The following is an 18,390-nucleotide window of genomic DNA, read 5'->3' as shown; positions in this document are numbered from 1 at the left end:
TCAGGCCTCTTTTTTTTTTTTTTTTAAGACTATTTATTTGAGGGAGGGGGCAAGGGATAAGCAGACTCCCTGCTGAGCATACAGCCTGACGTAGGGCCCGATCCCAGGACTCCAAGATCATGACCCAAGTGAAAGGCAGATTCTTCGCCAACTGAGCCACCCAGATGCCCCAGAATTTCAGGTGTTCTACACGAAACGTGAACCCTCTGAAAGTCAGGATTTCTTTGAATGGAGTGCAGGTGTTTCCCTGAAGTACATTCTGTGCTCACACAACCTTCACCTCATGTAGCAAATGGGGTAGTTTCCTAGACTTCTACTTGTATTATGTTTATTTGTAACATTTGGTTGAAAATTCTCTGTGCAGAACTGTTGTTGCCTGTAGTGCTCCATGACAGAGCTGTTTGGTTTTGCTTTTTTTGTTTGGTTTTGCTTTTTTTCCCCAAAATTTTATTTTTAAGTAATCTCTACACCCAGCATGGGACTTGAACTCACAACCCCCAAGATCAAGAGTCGCACGCTCCACCAACTGAGCCAGCCAGGGGCCCCTTGGCTGTTATTTTGTCTTTACTCAGATTTAGGCACCGCTTAGACAGTCACTCTTGGGAATCTCATTCACTGTCTTGGCTTCAAACACCATCTCTGTTCTGCAGCTCCCAAACCCATACCTCCTGTCCCAATCCATCTCGTATCTATATTCTAGCCCCATATATCTTAGCATCCCTGCTTTTAGGTTTCGTCAATTCAGATGAGCCAAACTTTGCTGATATTATCAACTTTTCCTTAGGAAAAGCTACACACAATCACTGTGGAAGCCGCTGTGAGGCCTCAGCATTCACAGAAACAGACAGGGATTCAGAGAACTTGTTTTATTGCTGTCGGTTTCAAAATAAATGACTCAAAAACAAATCCAACATCATAACAGGCTTGCAAACAAAATCCACTGGATTTAAACCCCCCAGTTTAGGATCACACCACACCGTGCAGAAGAGTCAAGTGGACATTTAAGAGCCACCCCACATCCTCAGCTTGCAGAATAGTACTGGAGGGGCTGTCCTAGTTCCAGCAGGGATTTCAGAGCTAGCTTAGCATTTGTGGGGAAGTTACCATTTACGGATGGCAGGGAAAACAGATATCTCTTTTATCAATAGATAGGAAATATGACAGGTGGTGCGCTAAATGAGAAAATCCTGGGTGGTTTCTCAACTTCCTAACCGGAGTTACATTCTTGCTCAAAACGGCGGCCCTGTTCCTAAAATCTGTCTTCCAGTGGGTTTGGCTCTGGCTGCTGTGAATTTCCAGGCCACATCAACTCCCCCAAGGCTCTGGATACCCTCCAGGGACCTCAACTCCAGTCGGCCTCGATCATCGCAAACAGCTGGCTGAGCCTCTTCTTGATGTCCGGCTCATTTGGAGCACTGTAGGATTTCGTGTGCACCCTGATGTGCTCCGCTAGTTTCGACTTATAAATGAAGCCCTTCCCGCAGTCGCCACAGGCAAAGGGCCTCTCGGGCCTGTGTATGCGCTGGTGCCGAAGCATGTGTCCCTTTTCCCGGAAGTTCTTGTCACACTCGGGACAGCGGAAAGGTCTCTCCCCTGTGTGCAGGCCTTGGTGGCTGAGCAGCTGCGCCTTCAAGCGGAAACTCTTGTCACATTTGGGACACTGGAAAGGCTTCTCCCCCGTGTGGGTCCTGATGTGCTCGATGAGTTTGGACTGCTTGGCAAAGCCCTTGCCACACTCGCAGGAGAAGGGCATCTCGCCGCTGTGCAGCAGCTGGTGGGCCTTCATGTCGGCCTTCACGCGGTAGCTCTTGCCGCACTCGGGGCACTGGAAGGGTCTCTCCCCCGTGTGCAGGCGCTGGTGACTCAGCAGCTGCCCCTTGAGGCGGAAACTCCGGTCGCAGGTGGGGCACTGGAAGGGCCTCTCCCCGCTGTGCACGCGGAAGTGCTCGGTGAGCTTGGACTGCCGAGTGAAGCCCTTGCCGCACTCCCCGCACGAAAAGGGCCTCTCCTTGCTGTGCGTGCGCTGGTGCGCCTTCAGGATGCCCTTGAGGCGGAAGCTCTTGGCACACTCGGGGCACTGGAACGGCCTCTCCCCGCTGTGCACTCTCAGGTGCTCGCGGAGCTTGCACTGATGCGCGAAGGCCCGGCCGCACTCGCCGCAGGAGAAGGGCCGCTCTCCGCCGTGGCGGAGCCGGTGTGCCCGCAGCATGCTCTGCAGGCGGAAGCTCAGAGGGCACTCGGGGCACTGGAAGGGCCTCTCGTCGCTGTGCAGCCGCTCGTGCCTCAGCAGCTGTCCCCGCTGGCGGAAGCTCCTTCCGCACTGGGTGCACCAGAAGGGCTTCTCCCCGCTGTGGACGCGGCCGTGCTCCGTGAGCTTACACTGCTTGGCGAAGGCCTTGCCGCACTTCCGGCAGGGGAAGGGCCGCTCGCCGCGGTGCACGCGCTGGTGGCCCCTGAGCAGGCCGCGCAGGCGGAAGCTCTTGCCACACTCCGGGCACCGGAAGGGCTTCTCTCCCGTGTGCACACGGAGGTGGCCGGCGAGCTTGGACCTGGCAGTGAAGAGCTTACCGCACTCGGCGCAGGAGAACGGCCTCTCCCCGGCTCCCATGCGGGCGCAGCGCTCCTCACGCGGGCTCGGCCTCCCTCCCGAGGGCACAGCGGCCGACTCAGGCCTGACCGGGAAGGCGCCATCGCCTTCTCCCCAGGAGCCTAGCCTCTCCCGGCCAGGAGGGCCCTGGCGAGCCTGCATGCCGCTCCCGGACCGCAAGCTCCCGTCACATCTGGGGCACCGGGACGGCCTCTCCCCCTCGTGCGGGAGGCGGTGGCCCAGAAGGGGCTGCTTGGGCGGGTAGCACGTCCGACACTCGGGGTCCCACAGGGCGCTCTCGTCCGCATGCACAGCCAGATGCGCGAGCAAAGGCCGCTTCCGGCGGAAGCTCCTCCCACAGTCCGGACACCGGAAGCGCCTGGGAGCCTGAGCGCGGCTCCGCTGTGGCTGCGGATCAGCTTGGCGGCTGCGCTTCTTCCACGACCTCCACGGCTGGTCCTTCAAGTGGCTTCTCTGGTGCTTCTCCAAGTGGTCCTTCGTCCGAAAGCTCTCCCCACAGACAGCGCAAGGGTGCTGGGTGCTCCCCCAGGAGGAGGCCTCCTGCCGGCCAGGGAGACCCAGCGTTCTGGGGGCTGCTGGACGTGGAGCCTGAGCGTCACGGCTGGGTGGGTTCTGGAGGGCGATGCTTTGGTCAAGCCTGAAGGAAACATCTTCTCCTCCTCCTCGGGAGGGTTCGGAGGGGCACTGGCCCGCTCCGCGATCTACTTGGAAACGGCACTCAGCTTCTCTTGAATGCACAGCTTGTGGACATCCTGAAATAGAAACAAACATTCAGTCAGTATTCCTACCTGTGGCATGACTAAAGGCTTATGTCTCTCCTGGTGACAAGACCTTAGGGAACGGTGCCGTCTGGAGGCCTGGGAACCCAGCTCCCACGGGTCTCCACCACTGGGGACACTTCACTGTGGTTCTGTTATGGCTGAATCTGTCTGGTGAGAGTCTACTGAAAACTCAACTAAGAAACATATCTTAAAAGAGGAAAATACAGGGGTGCCTGGCTAGCTCAGTCGGTCAAAAGAGCATGTGGCTTTTTCACGGGGTCGTGAGTTCAAGCCTCTCTTTGGGTGTAGAGAATACTTAAGTAAGAGTATTCTTACTTAAGTATAGATATAGGGAAGTATAGGTCTCAAACACCCGGCCTAAGCTTTGGAATTTGGGTTCAAATCCTGTCTCTCCACTGTGTAGCCTTTGTCAAGCTAATCTTTCTTGGCTTCATTCAGTTCCTTCTGTAGACACAGGGAAGCAACCAGACATTTCATTGTCATGAACTTTAGGTGAGTTCCTGCATGTAAGGTGCTGAGCATGTGACTGGCATACTGAACACACCTGTAAATGCTCACCACCATCAACCACAGGACTATCACACTGCCATTTTGATGTGCAGACATTCCTGAAATCACCAAGTGATGACCGCACTGTCACTCATGGACCCCAACACCACAATCACGACCCAGGGGAAGTCCCTAAGCCCAAGCAGCAGGGCCTGGGCTCTTCTCTCCCCTCCGCACCCCTACCCCACAAACCTTTTAAAAAGGCTTTTGGAAGAGTTGATAACAGGTGGCAAAAAGTCAAATAATTTGTGGAGCAAAACTCCTTTCTTTACTGTCCAGAAAGAGGCAGCCGAAAACTATTGACAAGATTTCTTGAGATGATGCTCCCATTGGTTTTCTCATTCCATACTTTAATGCTGACTTTTAAGAATCCAAAAATCTCAGGGGCACCTGAGTGGCTCAGTCGGTTGAGCATCTAACTCTTGTTTTCGGCTCAGGTCATAATCTTGGGGTCATGAGACTGAGTTCCAAGTTGGGCTCCACACTCAGCAGGCAATCTGCTTAAAACTCTCTCCCCCTCTACCCTGACGTCCACTCATTCTCATTCTAATAAATAAATATTTCTTTAAAAAATTCCAAGAGGGTGCCTGTGTGGCTGAATGGGTTAAAGCCTCTGCCTTCAGCTCAGGTCATGATCCCAGGGTCCTGGGATCGAGCCCCACATCGGGCACTCTGCTCAGCAGGGAGTCTGCTTCCTCCTCTGTCTCCCTGCCTGTCTGCCTCCTCTGTCAAATAAATAAATAAAATTAAAAAAAAATTCTAAGAATCTCAGGCTCTTCCATCATAATAAGAAAACACAGGAGAGCTGAGTTTTAGGTAATCAAGGAAATTCAACAGTCCCCATACAGGAAGGAAGCAATTTTGGTCACTAGTATGTGGATAACCAGTCTCTGAGTCCTGCCATCATCCACCTCGCCTTACCTACCACTAACAACAGCTCACATTTACTGAGCTCCTACTGTGTGCCAGGTATCACTTTAACACTTCACATATGTTAACCTATATAGTTCTATCTAGGTACTTTCATTGTCTTCATTTTCTAGGTCAGGAAATTGAAATACTGAGAGGCTGAACAACTTGCCCAAGGTGTCACCAGAAAAGACAAGATCCAGACTCAGACTCTTGAACCCACACTCCCAACCACTGTACTGAACTACGCTTCTCTAGAATACACCAGTTGCCCAGCCAAACAAGAAGACATGATCAGAAAATTGGAACAAACTGAGTGTACTGTCTTGAGGACAGGGCCCTGGTTTCTTAATACTCACCCCCAAACTGATGGCCCTCGATAACTGGATCAAATTGCAAATGAGCAGAAGAACAAATTATGGTTCCTGATTTCTGTGCTTCTCGCCAGTTCTGGAAGAACTCTTTCTCCTGTTCAATCCAGGATATTAGTTCTGGTTTGGGGAGTCCATTATCTGTGCAAAAATGTCAGACAGCGTAGTTTGGTTTCTTTAGCACTAAATTTAAGCACACCGACATGCTTTAAAGTTTTCACAATGTACTCCTGGGAAGACGCATGAGACAAGAAGTAAAAAAAATAGATTATAGGGTTATGCAAGGAGGAGCAAAACTGTCCACATTTCCTAACAGTACTTCCTAATCTATCTGGACCAGTTAAAGCAGTTTAGTGTTTAAAACCCGTCTTTTGGGGGCAGGGGCTGGGTGGCTCAGTTGTTGAGGAGAGTCTTTCTTCAGCTCAGGTCGTGATCCCAGGGTCCTGGGATTAAGCTCCGCATCAGGGTCCCTGCTTGATGGGAAGCCTGCTTCTCCCTCTCTCACTCCCCCTGCTATGTTGCCTCTCTGGCTGTGTCTCTGTCAAATAAATAAATAAAACCTTTAAAAAATAAAATAAATCCTGCCTCAGTCCCCATATATCTAGCAATGTGCATTTTATCATGGTTTTCATAAAACTCACTAGTAATGTGCTTTGAGAATGGTGGAACAGCCCCACAGACAACTGGAGATACCATGGGAAGAGGGGGGTATGCAAAATAAGAACTGGAATGCCGATCCTAGGAAATTTCAAAATACGTAAATATTCTCAGAAGTCCGCTGGTGACAGTGCTAATCACAACCCAAAACATGGCCGAATTCAGCTAGAATTAAAGGGTTGCAAGCAATGAAATAAGCAAATGAAAACAGTTACAAGATTGTCTAATACATGACCCCATTCCCCTAATAAAATGTTCATGAATCTTCAAGTAAAACTTTCTTTCAATAATATCTCTGTTACAGAACCTAAATTATGCTTCATAGATTGCTAAAGGGAGATCAGTGTATAGTTCAGATCAGAGAAAGAGAGTAACCAGGTAATGCCTTAGGGATAAAATGTCAGAGTGGTGTAGGACGTGAGATCAGAGAAAGAGAGTAACCAGGTAATGCCTTAGGGATAAAATGTCAGAGTGGTGTAGGACGTGTGGAGACTGGTCACTCTGCTCCAGATCCCTCCTTGCCCCCTGAAATCTGACTTCAATCCCAAAAGAATTCTAAGTTTGCCCTTAGAAGAAAGGGAATCACTATCTTTTATTTAAATCCATACACCTATTTTCAATCTTCATCTGTTGAAACCCCAGCATCTTTTAATTTAAAAAAAATTTTAATTTAAAAAAATAATTTAAAAATTTTTTAAAATTTTTAAATAAATTTAAAATATATCAATTTAAATAAAATAAATTTTAAATAAAAATTTTATTTATTTATTTATTTATTTATTTATTTGACAGAGAGAGAGAGAGAGAGAGAGATCACAAATAGGCGGGGGGGGGGGGGGGGCGCCGGAGAGCAGGCTCCCCGCTGAGCAGAGAGCCTGATGCGGGGCTCGATCCCAGGACCCTGAGATCATGACCCGAGGTGAAGGCAGAGGCTTAACTCGCTGAGCCTCCCACGTGCCTCCCAGCATCTTCTAAAAGTATTTTTTCAAAAACAAAACCAAGAAAACAATTCTATTTACAATAACACCAAAAAGAATACCACACTTAGAAATAAACTTATTAAGAAATTTAAAAAGTCATAAATAAACAGAAAGATATCTCATGTTAATGAATAGGAAGTCCTAATATTGTTAAGATGACAATATTCCCAAGGGGAGAGGCGTGAGAGGATGGGGTAACTCGGTGATGGACATTAAGGACAGCACGTGATATAACAAGCACTGGGTATTATATAACACTCATGAATCACTGACCTCTACCTCTGAAACTCATAATACATTATATGTTAATTAACTGAATTTAAATTTTTAAAAAAGAGTAAAAAGACTGAAAAAAAAAAAGAAACCCTTGCTGCTTTTCTGATATAAACATTTAAACCTATACACTTCCCTCTAAGTGCTGCTTTGGTGCATCTCACAAATTTTGCCGCTTTATATTTTCATTATCATCCAACTTTAAATATTTTCTAATTTCTCTTGTGATTTCTTCTTTGGTTTATAATTTACTTAGAATCATCTCATTTGAAAACAAATGAGTAAAGAAACACAAAGCAAAATCAGACATACGAACAGAACAAACTGACGGCTGCAAGAGCGAAGGGGAAGGAGAAGGGCAAATGGGTGACAGGGAATGGGAAACTCGGGCCTCGGTCATGGCAGGAACGAGTCCCGGGAATGAAAGGCATAGCACAGGGAACACAGTCAATGATGCCGTCAATGATACTGTACTAGCATTCTGTGGGGACAGATGTAGCTACGCTTGTGGTGAGCACAGCACACAGAGATGGTGAATCACTATGATATATACCCGGAACTAATGTAATATTGTAGATCTATTACAATTTTTTAAAAAAATTAAAGAACATATAGCTATAATTAAACAATGTGAATGTAAAAAATAAAAATAAAATAAATTTAAAAAAGAAAGATGACAATACCCAAATCCAATCTGTTTTTTGTTGTTATGGTGGGTTTTTTTTTTTTGCAAAAATTGACAAACTGATCCTAAAAGTAATGGCAATCAAAACAGCATGGTGTTGGCATGAAGATAAACATACAGATCAATGAAACGGAATTGAGAATCCAGAAATAAACTTCTACATTTATGGCCAATTGATTCTCCAAAAGGGTGCAATGGGGGAAAGAATACTCTTACCAAAAAATAGTGTTGGGACAACTGGATGTCCATATGCAAAAGCAGCTGGATCCCTACCCCATACCATATAAAAACCTTAACTCAAAATGGATCAAAGACCTAAATGCAAGTACTGAGGGAGGCCTGGGTGGCATAAGGAGTTAATGCCGCCTACACTCGATAAATCAAGTAATAGAGATAGTTAGATTGGAGGAAAGTCCAGTAAGAACTAAAACAGAAAAGGTTAACAGTGGTTGCCTTGGAGAATTATCTGAGTACAGGAGTGAGGACATCATTCATTTGATAAATTTAAAAAAATTTTAAAAAGACCAACTAAACAAAACGACTAAAAAGAACATCCATTACCATAGCCATGAAGAGACTGCTGCTGTTATAGTTATACAGACCCCACAGTAAAAACCGACAGGTAGCGACATCCTAGGGTGAAGATATACATTATGGACATGAGCTAGGATTTCCATGCTCCATATGGAAACCACAGCAATCTGTGAGCGTGTGGTGACTACAAGCCCGAAGTCACCACTGACCACCACACATCAAAGTCTTAAAAATTTTCCTTTCTCAATGTCCACCCTTGAGTAAGGATTAGCAATGCTTACAGAAGTACTAACGAAGAGGACTCGGGGCTAAAAAATACCGTTCTGAGTTAGTTCCCGAGAAATCGAGAAATCTGACCTAACAAACAGGACCTCTTCTAGACCCAGTTCCATGACTTCCCCACAAAACTGAGTACTTCTTACCCAGAGAAACCAGAATCTCGTAATTGGTTCTCATAACATGCTTGTAAAGCTCCTTCTGCCGCGCCTCGAGGTTTTGCCATTCTTGCTCAGAGAAATAAATGGCCACATCCTCAAAAGTCAGAGGCAACTGAAACGATAGACATAATACATACACAGGCATTAGTGCTTCAAAAAGATTTCAGCCCCTTCTCATCAATTCTTTTTTTTTTTTTTTAAGTAAACTTTATCCCCAAGGTGGGGCTCAAACTTACAACCCTAAGATCCAGAGTCGCATGATCTCCCCACTGGGCCAGCCAGGTGCCCCTCCTTGTCATCAGGTTAAAAAATTTTTGTAGTGGAGACTGCTTTTGCCTATTCAGCAGCTTCCTCCTTGGGAAATACTCCTTCCCCTACTCCAGTCATGTGCTTCTGCTGTTACCCACTATACCGTCCATAGTTCTTTATGCTTGTTCAAACTCCATATGCATACGGATAGTAAGGAATTTTTTTTCTTTTGAAACAGTGGAAATAGGGCGCCTAGGTGGCTAAGTGGGTTGAGCCTCTGCCTTTGGCTAAGGTCATGATCTCAGCATCCTGGATTGAGGCCCATGTCCGGCTCTCTGCTCAGTGGGGAGCCTACTCCCCAGGCCCCTCTGCCTGCCTCTGCCTATTTATGATCTCTCTCTCTCTATCTGTCAAATAAATAAATAAAATCTTTAAAAAAAATAAAACAGTGAAAATAAATCACTGGGTAACTTCATTTACTTAATATATTAAAGATCCCTTTCCAGGTCAATGTGTAGAGGCAAAACCAGGTTTTTGTAAATTGTAGTGTATTTCATGCCATGGGTACATAAACCCCACTGATGGGACATACACTGTCTCCATATCCTTTATAAACAATGCTCTGATATGCTTCCCAATATATTAGCACTTTTACCTCTGTAAGATAAAGCCTAAAAAGGAAAACTACTAAATCAAAAGTTATAAACATATTCAGTTTAACAAATACCATTACACTGCCTTCCAAAAAGAATCAGCCTTTGCTAATAAGACTTCTTTCTCATTTTTTTTTTTTAAGATTTTTATTTATTTGACACAGAAATCACAAGTAGGCAGAGCAACAGGCAGAGAGAGAAAGGGAAACAGGCTCCCCCCTGAGCAGAGCCCGATGCGGGACCTGGGATCAAGACCTGACCAGAAGGCAGAGGCTTAACCTACTGAGCCACCCAGATGCCCCGTACTTCTATACACCTTTGCCAGCATAGGTTGTTCTTAAACCTTCTTATTTATTCTGCCACTGTAATGGGTAAAAAAAAAAAATGTTATTTCATTGTTTTAATTTGCATTAATTTGTGAAGCTTAGCATCCTTTTCATACTTTCCTGGGGAGGGGAACATTCCACATAACTTTGTGCAGGTCTGTTCACATCCTTTGTTCAACATTCTTGTGGGATCTATTAATTTCTCATATTAGGGTTAATAATCCTTTGACTGACTAGCAAATACTTTTTTAAAAAGATTTTATTTATTTCAGAGAGAGAAAGTGAATGTGAGCATGAGCAGGAGAGAGGAAGAGGGAGAAGCAGGCTACCCACTGAGAAGACAGCCCGATGTGGGACGTGGGACGTGGGATGTGGGACTTGATCCCAGGATGTCTGTTCATGTCCTCTGCCCATTTCTTGATTGGATTATTTGTTCTTTGGGTTAATTCTTAGTTTTATCAGGTATTTTGCTATTTAAGAGGACGTGGTCATCCACTACCACCTCAATCATTTTCCACAGGAAATTATCTTCATTTTTCTTATCTGTTTTCTCATCTACATACATAGGAAAGATACTTCGGTAAATTTATACAAATTCTATTGGGATTCTGATAGGAATATACTAATTTTGAGAGAAATGGATCTCTAAAACATGGGATCTTTCCTTCCAGAAACATCTCTCTCATTTATCTAGACATTTCTGTGTGTTTTAATAAAATTTAGTTTCCTTCATATAGACCTTATATAATTTTTTTTTAAGATTTTATTTATTTGACAGAGAGAGAGAGAGATCACAAGCAGGCAGAGAGAGAGAGAGTGGGGGAAGCAGACTCCCCGCTCAGCAGAGAGCCCAATGCGGGGTTTGATCCCAGGACCCTGAGATCATGACCCAAGCTGAAGGCAGAGGCTTAACCCACTGAACCACCCAGGTGCCCCAGACCTTATATAATTCTTGATAGGTTCATTCCTACAAACTGTAGAGTTTTTATTGCTACCATGTTTGAGGGGTTTGTCCCATTAAATTTTCTTCTTTTTTAAAAAAAAATATTTTATTTACTTATTTGACATGGAACAAGAGAGAAAGAGAGGGGGGGGCACACAAGCTCCGGGAACAGCAGGCAAAGGGAGTAGCAGACTCCCGGCCGAGCAGTGAACCCAATGTGGGGCTCGATCCCAGGATTCCAGGATCATGACCTAACAGAAGGCAGCCACCCAACAGACTGAGCCACTCAGGCGCCCCCCCCCCATTAAATTTCCTAATTATGAAAGCTTGGGAAGCTCATTTTTATCTTTATTTTGGAAACAAATTTCCTTGTTGACTAACACTGTCAGTTGATGGCCTTGGAGTGTCTACACAGAGAATGAGATCTGCAAATGAACATTTCTTTTAATCATTTAAGCCTGTAATTTTTTTTTTTTTTAAGAAAATTATTTGAGAGAGAGAAAGAATAAGAGGAAGTATGACGGGGGGAGAGAGTCAGAGGGAGAAGCAGGCTCCCCATTGAGCAGGGAGCCCAATGCGGGGCTCAATCCCAGGCCCCTGGGATCATGACCTAAGCCAAAGGCAGCCACTCAGCCAAGCCACCCAGGCACCCCTCTTTTTTTTTTTTTTAATTTTTTATTTTTTATAAACATGTATTTTTATCCCCAGGGGTACAGGTCTGTGAATCGCCAAGTTTACATACTTCACAGCACTCACCAAAGCACATACCCTCCCCAATGTCCATAACCCCACTCCCCTTCTCCCAATTTTTTTTTTTAAGCAAAAGATAACTTGTTTATTTTAAACTACTAGGTTTTCCACAGAACTCTATAAATTACACATCTATGGTCTCCTGCATACAAGACTAAGCCTATCATTTCTTATTTTCATCTTACTGTACTGGCTGGAATGATGTTGAGTAATAGTGATGATAGCATGCAACTGTTTTATTTTTTAATGTTTCTAATGCTTCTCAATATTTGTTGGTTTCCTTTAAGTTATTAACCAAGATGCCGCCTGTTCCTAGAATACTAAGAGTTTATCCAGAACTGGTTTTCAATTTCACTTCTTTTTAAAACAATGTATTAGAAAAAATAACATATGCAAATGTGTTTAAAACATTTTTTTATTGTGATCACCTTGGATAAATCAAACACTTTCTAAGATGTATAACTAGAAGCATATAAGTTATATATTTGTTAAAGTACTCTAATTTCATTAAGTATACATTCTTTTAGGGGCGCCTGGGTGGCTTGGTCAGTTAAGCATCCACCTTTGGCTCAGGTCATTATCTTGGAGTCCTGGGATCCAGTCCTGCATCAGGCCCCCTGCTCAGTGGGAAGCCTGGCTCTATCCCACTCCCCCTGCTTGTGTTCCCTCTCTTGCGGTCTCTCTTGCTGTCAAATAAATAAATAAACTCTTAAAAAAAAAAAACAAAAAAACTTTCTCATCGAGTATGTCTTATCTTTTAATTTTATTTGTGCTTATATTGTATATATATTTTCAGTTTCAATGCAAATGTATCAGTCTTAGGTCATTTTGCTTTCTCTGTTTTTAAAAAAATTTCTATATGAAGGTTGGAAAGATACACTAAATTTTCATCCAGACAGCTTAAGTTTTACTTTTCATATTTAGATTTTAAATTTATCTGGAACGTAATTTTTAAAATTTATTTTATGTATTATATAGAGTGGTGATTTACCTCAATGTATATTTTATATATTATATACAGTCGTGATTTACCTCAATGTTATTTTCCAACTGGAAAAGGCAATTGTCCCAATACTGCTTTTGAAGGTCTCTGTATTACTTTCCTAAAACTGCTATAATGAAGTACCCTAACTGGGTGCTTTAAAACAATAAAAGTGTATTCTCTTATAGTTCCAGTGGCTAGAAGTCTGGTATTAAGTGTCAGCAGGGCCATGCTATCTCTGAAGTCTCCAGGGGAGAATCCTTTCCATGCCTTTCCCTTAGCTTCTGGCAGTGGCTGGCGATCCCTGGTACTTCTTAAGGGTGAATAACTCCAATCTCTGTCTCCACTGTAACAGGGTGTTCCCCCTTTCTGTGTCTGGGTCTCTGCACCTCTTCTTATAAAGATACCAGTCATGTGGATTAAGAACCTACCCTATTCCCTTGTGATCTCATTTTAACCAATTAAATCTGCATCAACTTACTTCTAAGTAAGGTCACACAATCTTGAGGTTCCAGAAAGGACATGAATTTGGGGGAGACACTATTCAACACAGTACAGTCTGCATCTGATTTCTCTTTCCATTTCCACTGCTCTGTCTGTCCCTACAAAAAACAGCACGGTAGTAATTTGATGGGCTTGTAGTAACTTTTGTCCGCTAGTGCAATTCCCCTTTCGTTGTTCTTTTTTCAGAATGATATTTTGACCTTTATTTTTTCAAATGAAATTTAGAATCTGTTTGTCTAAATTCACAAAAATCTTACTACCATTTTAATACAACTGCAGTAAATGTATATATGAGGTTGGAAGAAAAGTATCATATTTTGCTGTATTTAGTCTTCCATTTATAGGCCTGGTTATCTCTCATTTATTTATAGTTTCTCCATAAAGGTGTTGCCTATCTTTTAAATATTTAATCCTAGAAATTACATTTTCTTAGCGGAGACTGTTAACGTTATTTGGAAATCAATAACCTCATGAACTCATTTAGTCATCAGGAAAAATGGTCAGAATGAAAATTTATACGCTATTTTGAAAAAAAATAATGGCCATTCCCTCTAAATCTCGCTTACAACAAAACATTAAATAATTAAATAATGTATATTCTGTTTAAGTTTTTATATCCTATTCTATTCCTTCCAACTGGTCTTCCTTCCTTACACTCAACACAAACTCCAACGCCCTAACGGCTAAATTACCTTATTCAAGCCGCTGCCAGACAATCGCTTCAACCCTCAAAATCTGGTCTTTTAAAACTCTTGTTCTGAACTCAGTAACGGATGTAACACCGGCTGAGCTCGAACACGCACCGCCGGCACCAGACCATTCCTCTGCTTTCCCTTGCCCGCCTCCGCCACTCCCGGGCGCCCGGCCCAGGCTGGGCCCGCTGCTGAGGAGGCCTGGTCCACGCTCGGTGTGTTCGCGAGGGCGGCCACGGACGAGTCCCAGAAGTGGCGGTCGCCGGCCACTCCGAGCCTCGAGCGGCCCCCGGACTCCGCTCCACCGGTCCTCTGCAGCCGCCCCGAATGAAACCCGGATGGGCACCCGTCAAGCCGCAGCCCGGAGCCCGCCCCGAGCCCCGCCCCCGGACGTCCGCGCGGAGAGCCTTTCTTACCGGAGCCGGTTCGGCCATGGCCCTCGCGCGACCGCGGCCCGGGAGACGTCGAGTTCTGGGGCGGCCGGCGGAACCTACCTCGGCTCGCGGCTCCCCGCCCCGCCCAGCCCTGCAGGCCCAGCCCCCGCGCGGTGCACGCTGGGACTCGAGCTCGATTTCCCCCCATCCTCCCCACAGCGCCCCCTGCGGCCCGGAGGAGACAGCGTCGGCCGCAGGAGTCGTCCTCGCAGAACTGGGCGCACTGGCCGCCGCGGTGTCTGTAGCTGGTCATCTCGCTCTGCCGGGGGGTAGAGGGGTGGGTGTCACGGGACTCCAAACGATGAGGACTGAGACCCAGACGCGCTGAAAGGCGCTGGAGAGGGCGAGACAGGTGGTGGGAATTCATATGGCATTGCTGACCCCATGGACTTAAATTAGGAACATGACTTACAGTCTACAAAATAAAAAAGTCTTATAACCTAAATATGAAATGGACCTTAAATTTAAGAGTCTCTCACTCTTAACCACCCAGCGTGGGTGAAGTGTTGAGATACATGTAATCACTATCCCCACCTTAAAGGTTTTCTTAAAAAATAATAATAATAATAATTAAAAATATATGAAATTTAACAATAAACAAACTTAGTAAAAGTTGTTTATAATTCTGATGGTCTCATGAAATGCTCTATTTCTTCATATAAATTTCCAGTCTCTGTCCACAGACATGTACTTTTTATATGGTTCTGAGACGCGTATCATTTTTTCAGTTACCACATCGAAGTTTTTCCATGTTCCTCATAATCTTATTAATTATACTCTTTTTTTTTTTTTTTTTTTTTTTTTTTTTTTTAAAGATTTTTATTTATTTATTTGTCAGGCATAGAGGGAGAGCGAGCAAGTGAGCACAGGCAGACAGAGAGGCAGGCAGAGGCAGAGGGAGAAGCAGGCTCCCTGCCGAGCAAGGAGCCCGATGCGGGACTCGATCCCAGGATGCTGGGATCATGACCTGAGCCGAAGGCAGCCGCTTAACCAACTGAGCCACCCAGGCGTCCCTATACTCTTAAATGGATGTAATTCAAGGCAATATATTAATTTGCTAGCGTTGCCATAACAAAGTACCACAGACTGGGCAGTTTAAAGAAAACTGTTCTCACAGTTCGGGAAGCCAGAAGTCTGAGATCAAGGTGTCAGCAGGGTTGCTTTCCTCTCAACACTCCTTGGTTTGCAGATGGGCATGTCCTTGCTGTGTCCTGCCAAGGTTGTTCCTCAGTGGGTTTCCTAATCTCTCCATATTGGACTAGGGCCCACCCACAATGACCTCATTCTACCTTAATTGCCTCTTTAAAGGCCCTGTGTCCAAATACAGATCTTTTCTGATGTACTGGGGATTAGAACTTCAACACAGGGATTTTCGGAGAATACAATTCAGCCCACAGAAGGTAGGGTAGTATTAAATATTTAGGGGCAGTTAAAAAAAATGTGGCCATAAATAATGCTGCTTGAGTATTTTCATATACACAGTCTTAAAATACAGAAAGTACAAAGTGCAAAGGATAGAACAATACATTAAATTAGATTAAGATTTAAAACTTTTTTTTACATCAAAAAACACAATAGCACAGCCAAAATTAGGTCAGACTGGGAAAAGATATTTACAACAAGGAAAAGCATCCAGAGAATAGAAATAACTTCTAAAAATCAAAAGACTGCCTGGAGGAAAATGTGCAAAATTATGAAAAGTGAATTCACAGAAAGGCAAAAAAAAAAAAAAATGGCAATAAAAACACAAAAATGTTCCATCTTGTTAGTTAGCAAAATGCAGTATCTGCTTATGAATATGTGCATATCCTATGCCCAGCAAGTCTCACCTTGGTGCTATTTTTGGCCATTTACATAGGAGCTATATTTAAGAATCTCTAGCAGCATTGTTTTAAGAGCAAAAACAGGTAAGCAATTTAAATGTCTAGCAACAAAAACTAATGAACTAAAGCTAAAAACAGCATACATGCATAGAATTAACATAATGTTGAGTGAAAAGGCATGCTACAGATTACATACAATATGGTACTTAAAGAAACTTTAGAACATATAAAATAGCATTATATATGATTTAGGAGTAATATACATGTAGGAAAAGAATACAGACATTTACATGAATACTCAGTGGGATAGTAGCTACCTCTGGGAGCTCGGATGAGAAAGAGGTGGTGAGGAGAGAAGGAAAACCAAGGTTACACAGGTGCTCCATCAGTACAGATGGTCCCCTGATTTGTGATGGTACCACTTACAATTTCTCAGCTTTACAATGGTGTGAAAGCAATATGAATTCAGTAGAAACTATATTTTGAATTTTGATCTTTTCCTGGCTAGTGAGTGCTGGAGGATCCTCTCTCGTGATCGTGGGCAGCTGCAGCTCCCAATCAGCCATGCGATCACAAGGAGCGAAATCCTATAAGCTTACAACCATCAGTACCTACACAGCCATTGTCTGTCACTTTTAATACACTATTCAGTACATTACATAAGCTAGTTGACACTATTATAAAATAGACTTTGTGTCCTGTGGTTTACACTGTAGGTTAATGTGCTCTGAGCACATTCAAGGTAGGCTGGGTTAAGCTATGATGCTCAGTAGGTTCAGGTGTTTTAAACAGTATTTTCAACTTATGACGGGTTTACTGTGACACAACCCCATTGTAAGTCACAGATCTGTACTGCTAAGGACTTATTACTCAAGCTGAGCCAATGGCTCACAAGTGAACATTCTTTATACCATCTGAATCATCTGAATATCTTTTTATAAAAAAAGATCTTACTGGGGCACCTGGGTGGCTCAGTGGGTTGAGCCGCTGCCTTCGGCTCAGGTCATGATCTCAGAGTCCTGGGATCGAGTCCCGCATCGGGCTCTCTGCTCGGCAGAGAGCCTGCTTCCCTCTCTCTCTCTCTGCCTGCCTCTCCATCTACTTGTGATTTCTCTCTGTCAAATAAACAAATAAAATCTTTAATAAAAAAAAAAAAAAGATCTTATTTATTTATTTATTTGAGAGAGAGAGAGAGAGAGCACAAGCAGAAAGATGAGACAGAGGGAGAAGAAGCTCGCTGCTGAGCAGGGATCCCAACAGTGGGGCTCGATCCCAGGATCAAGACCTGAGCTGAAGGCAGACACTTAACCGACTGAGCCACCCAGATGCCTTCGAAATATCTTTAACATTGCAAGGTACATGTAAATAATCAAGTCATCACTGAGTTTTGCCATCTCATCTTAGGCTTGTGAAAAAACAATGTCAAAACAATATTCAGTAATACTATTAACAGAGGGAAGTATGAAGTGCTATGGGAACATTAAAGAAGGGATTAAAGAAGGAATCTCCAGAGGAAAGTTCATTGAAAACTCCCTTTGTCCTGCTTTTTTTTTTTTTAAAGATTTTATTTAATCGGGCTCTCTGCTCAGCAGGGAGCCTGCTTCCTCCTCTCTCTCTCTCTGCTTGCCTCTCTACCTACTTGTGATCTCTGTCAAATAAATAAATAAAATCTTTAAAAAAAAAAAGATTTTATTTATTTATTTGTCAGAGAGAGAGCGAGCGAGAGCGAGCACAGGCAGACAGAGTGGAAGGCAGAGTCAGAGGGAGAAGCAGGCTCCCTGCAGAGCAAGGAGCCCGATGTGGGACTCGATTCCAGGACGCTGGGATCATGACTTGAGCCGAAGGCAGCGGCTTAACCAACTGAGCCACCCAGGCGTCCCCCTTTGTCCTGCTTTTTGACTATGAAACTTTTTTCACAAAATTTTACAATACATACGTGCACAAATCACAATTTATCTATCATTCTAACTTCAGTTCACAAATACGGTAATATATAACTTCTAACATTTATTCTAAAGTTGCATTGTGATTTCCTCTTTAACCTATTAGTTCCTTAGGAGGGGTATTTTTAAAGTTTCTAAGCCTAGCAAGTTTTGTTTTTAGTTTAAAGTTTTTGTTCTTACTCCTAAATTAACACTTCATGGTAGGAGAAATTTGATCTCCATGAAATGGTCTTTTAAAAATATGTGGATACTTCACTGTAACCTACTACATAGTTCATTTTCATAAGTCCTCTGTATGTGTTTAAA

The 18,390-nt window shown here is 43.9% G+C and overlaps 1 protein-coding gene across 4 annotated transcripts; it reads right to left on the bottom strand.

The window, feature by feature from the left end:
• Positions 1-851: 851 nt before the first annotated feature.
• On the bottom strand, positions 852-14,428 carry ZNF786 (zinc finger protein 786). 4 transcript variants are annotated; one of them, XM_082693523.1, is made up of 5 exons: positions 14,301-14,428; positions 13,170-13,290; positions 8,771-8,897; positions 5,208-5,360; positions 852-3,360 (listed from the first exon to the last, which is right to left on the bottom strand). In XM_082693523.1, the coding sequence occupies exons 3-5, from the start codon at positions 8,802-8,804 to the stop codon at positions 1,343-1,345; spliced, it is 2,205 nt and encodes a 734-aa protein (XP_082549649.1). In that variant the 5' UTR covers positions 8,805-8,897; positions 13,170-13,290; positions 14,301-14,428; the 3' UTR covers positions 852-1,342. The 4 variants fall into 4 exon arrangements, with proteins under 4 accessions (XP_082549649.1, XP_082549650.1, XP_082549648.1 ...); XM_082693524.1 differs by having other exon boundaries at positions 13,885-14,301; XM_082693522.1 differs by lacking the exon at positions 13,170-13,290 and having other exon boundaries at positions 14,301-14,425.
• Between the last annotated feature and the right edge of the window lie 3,962 nt (positions 14,429-18,390).

The sequence above is a fragment of the Mustela nivalis genome, assembly GCF_964662115.1.
Source record: "Mustela nivalis genome assembly, chromosome: 12".
Lineage (NCBI taxonomy): Eukaryota > Metazoa > Chordata > Mammalia > Carnivora > Mustelidae > Mustela > Mustela nivalis.
The sequence above is the reverse complement of the archived record's forward strand: the minus strand, read 5'-3'. Positions and strand labels throughout refer to the sequence as shown.

Coding starts and splice junctions, on each gene's coding strand:
- ZNF786 (XM_082693522.1), bottom strand. Junction 5,361..8,770: donor CGAGATTCTGGTTTCTCTGG/GTAAGAAGTACT, acceptor ATTTTTGCACAG/ATAATGGACTCCCCAAACCA. Junction 3,361..5,207: donor CGAGGGCCATCAGTTTGGGG/GTGAGTATTAAG, acceptor TTTCTATTTCAG/GATGTCCACAAGCTGTGCAT.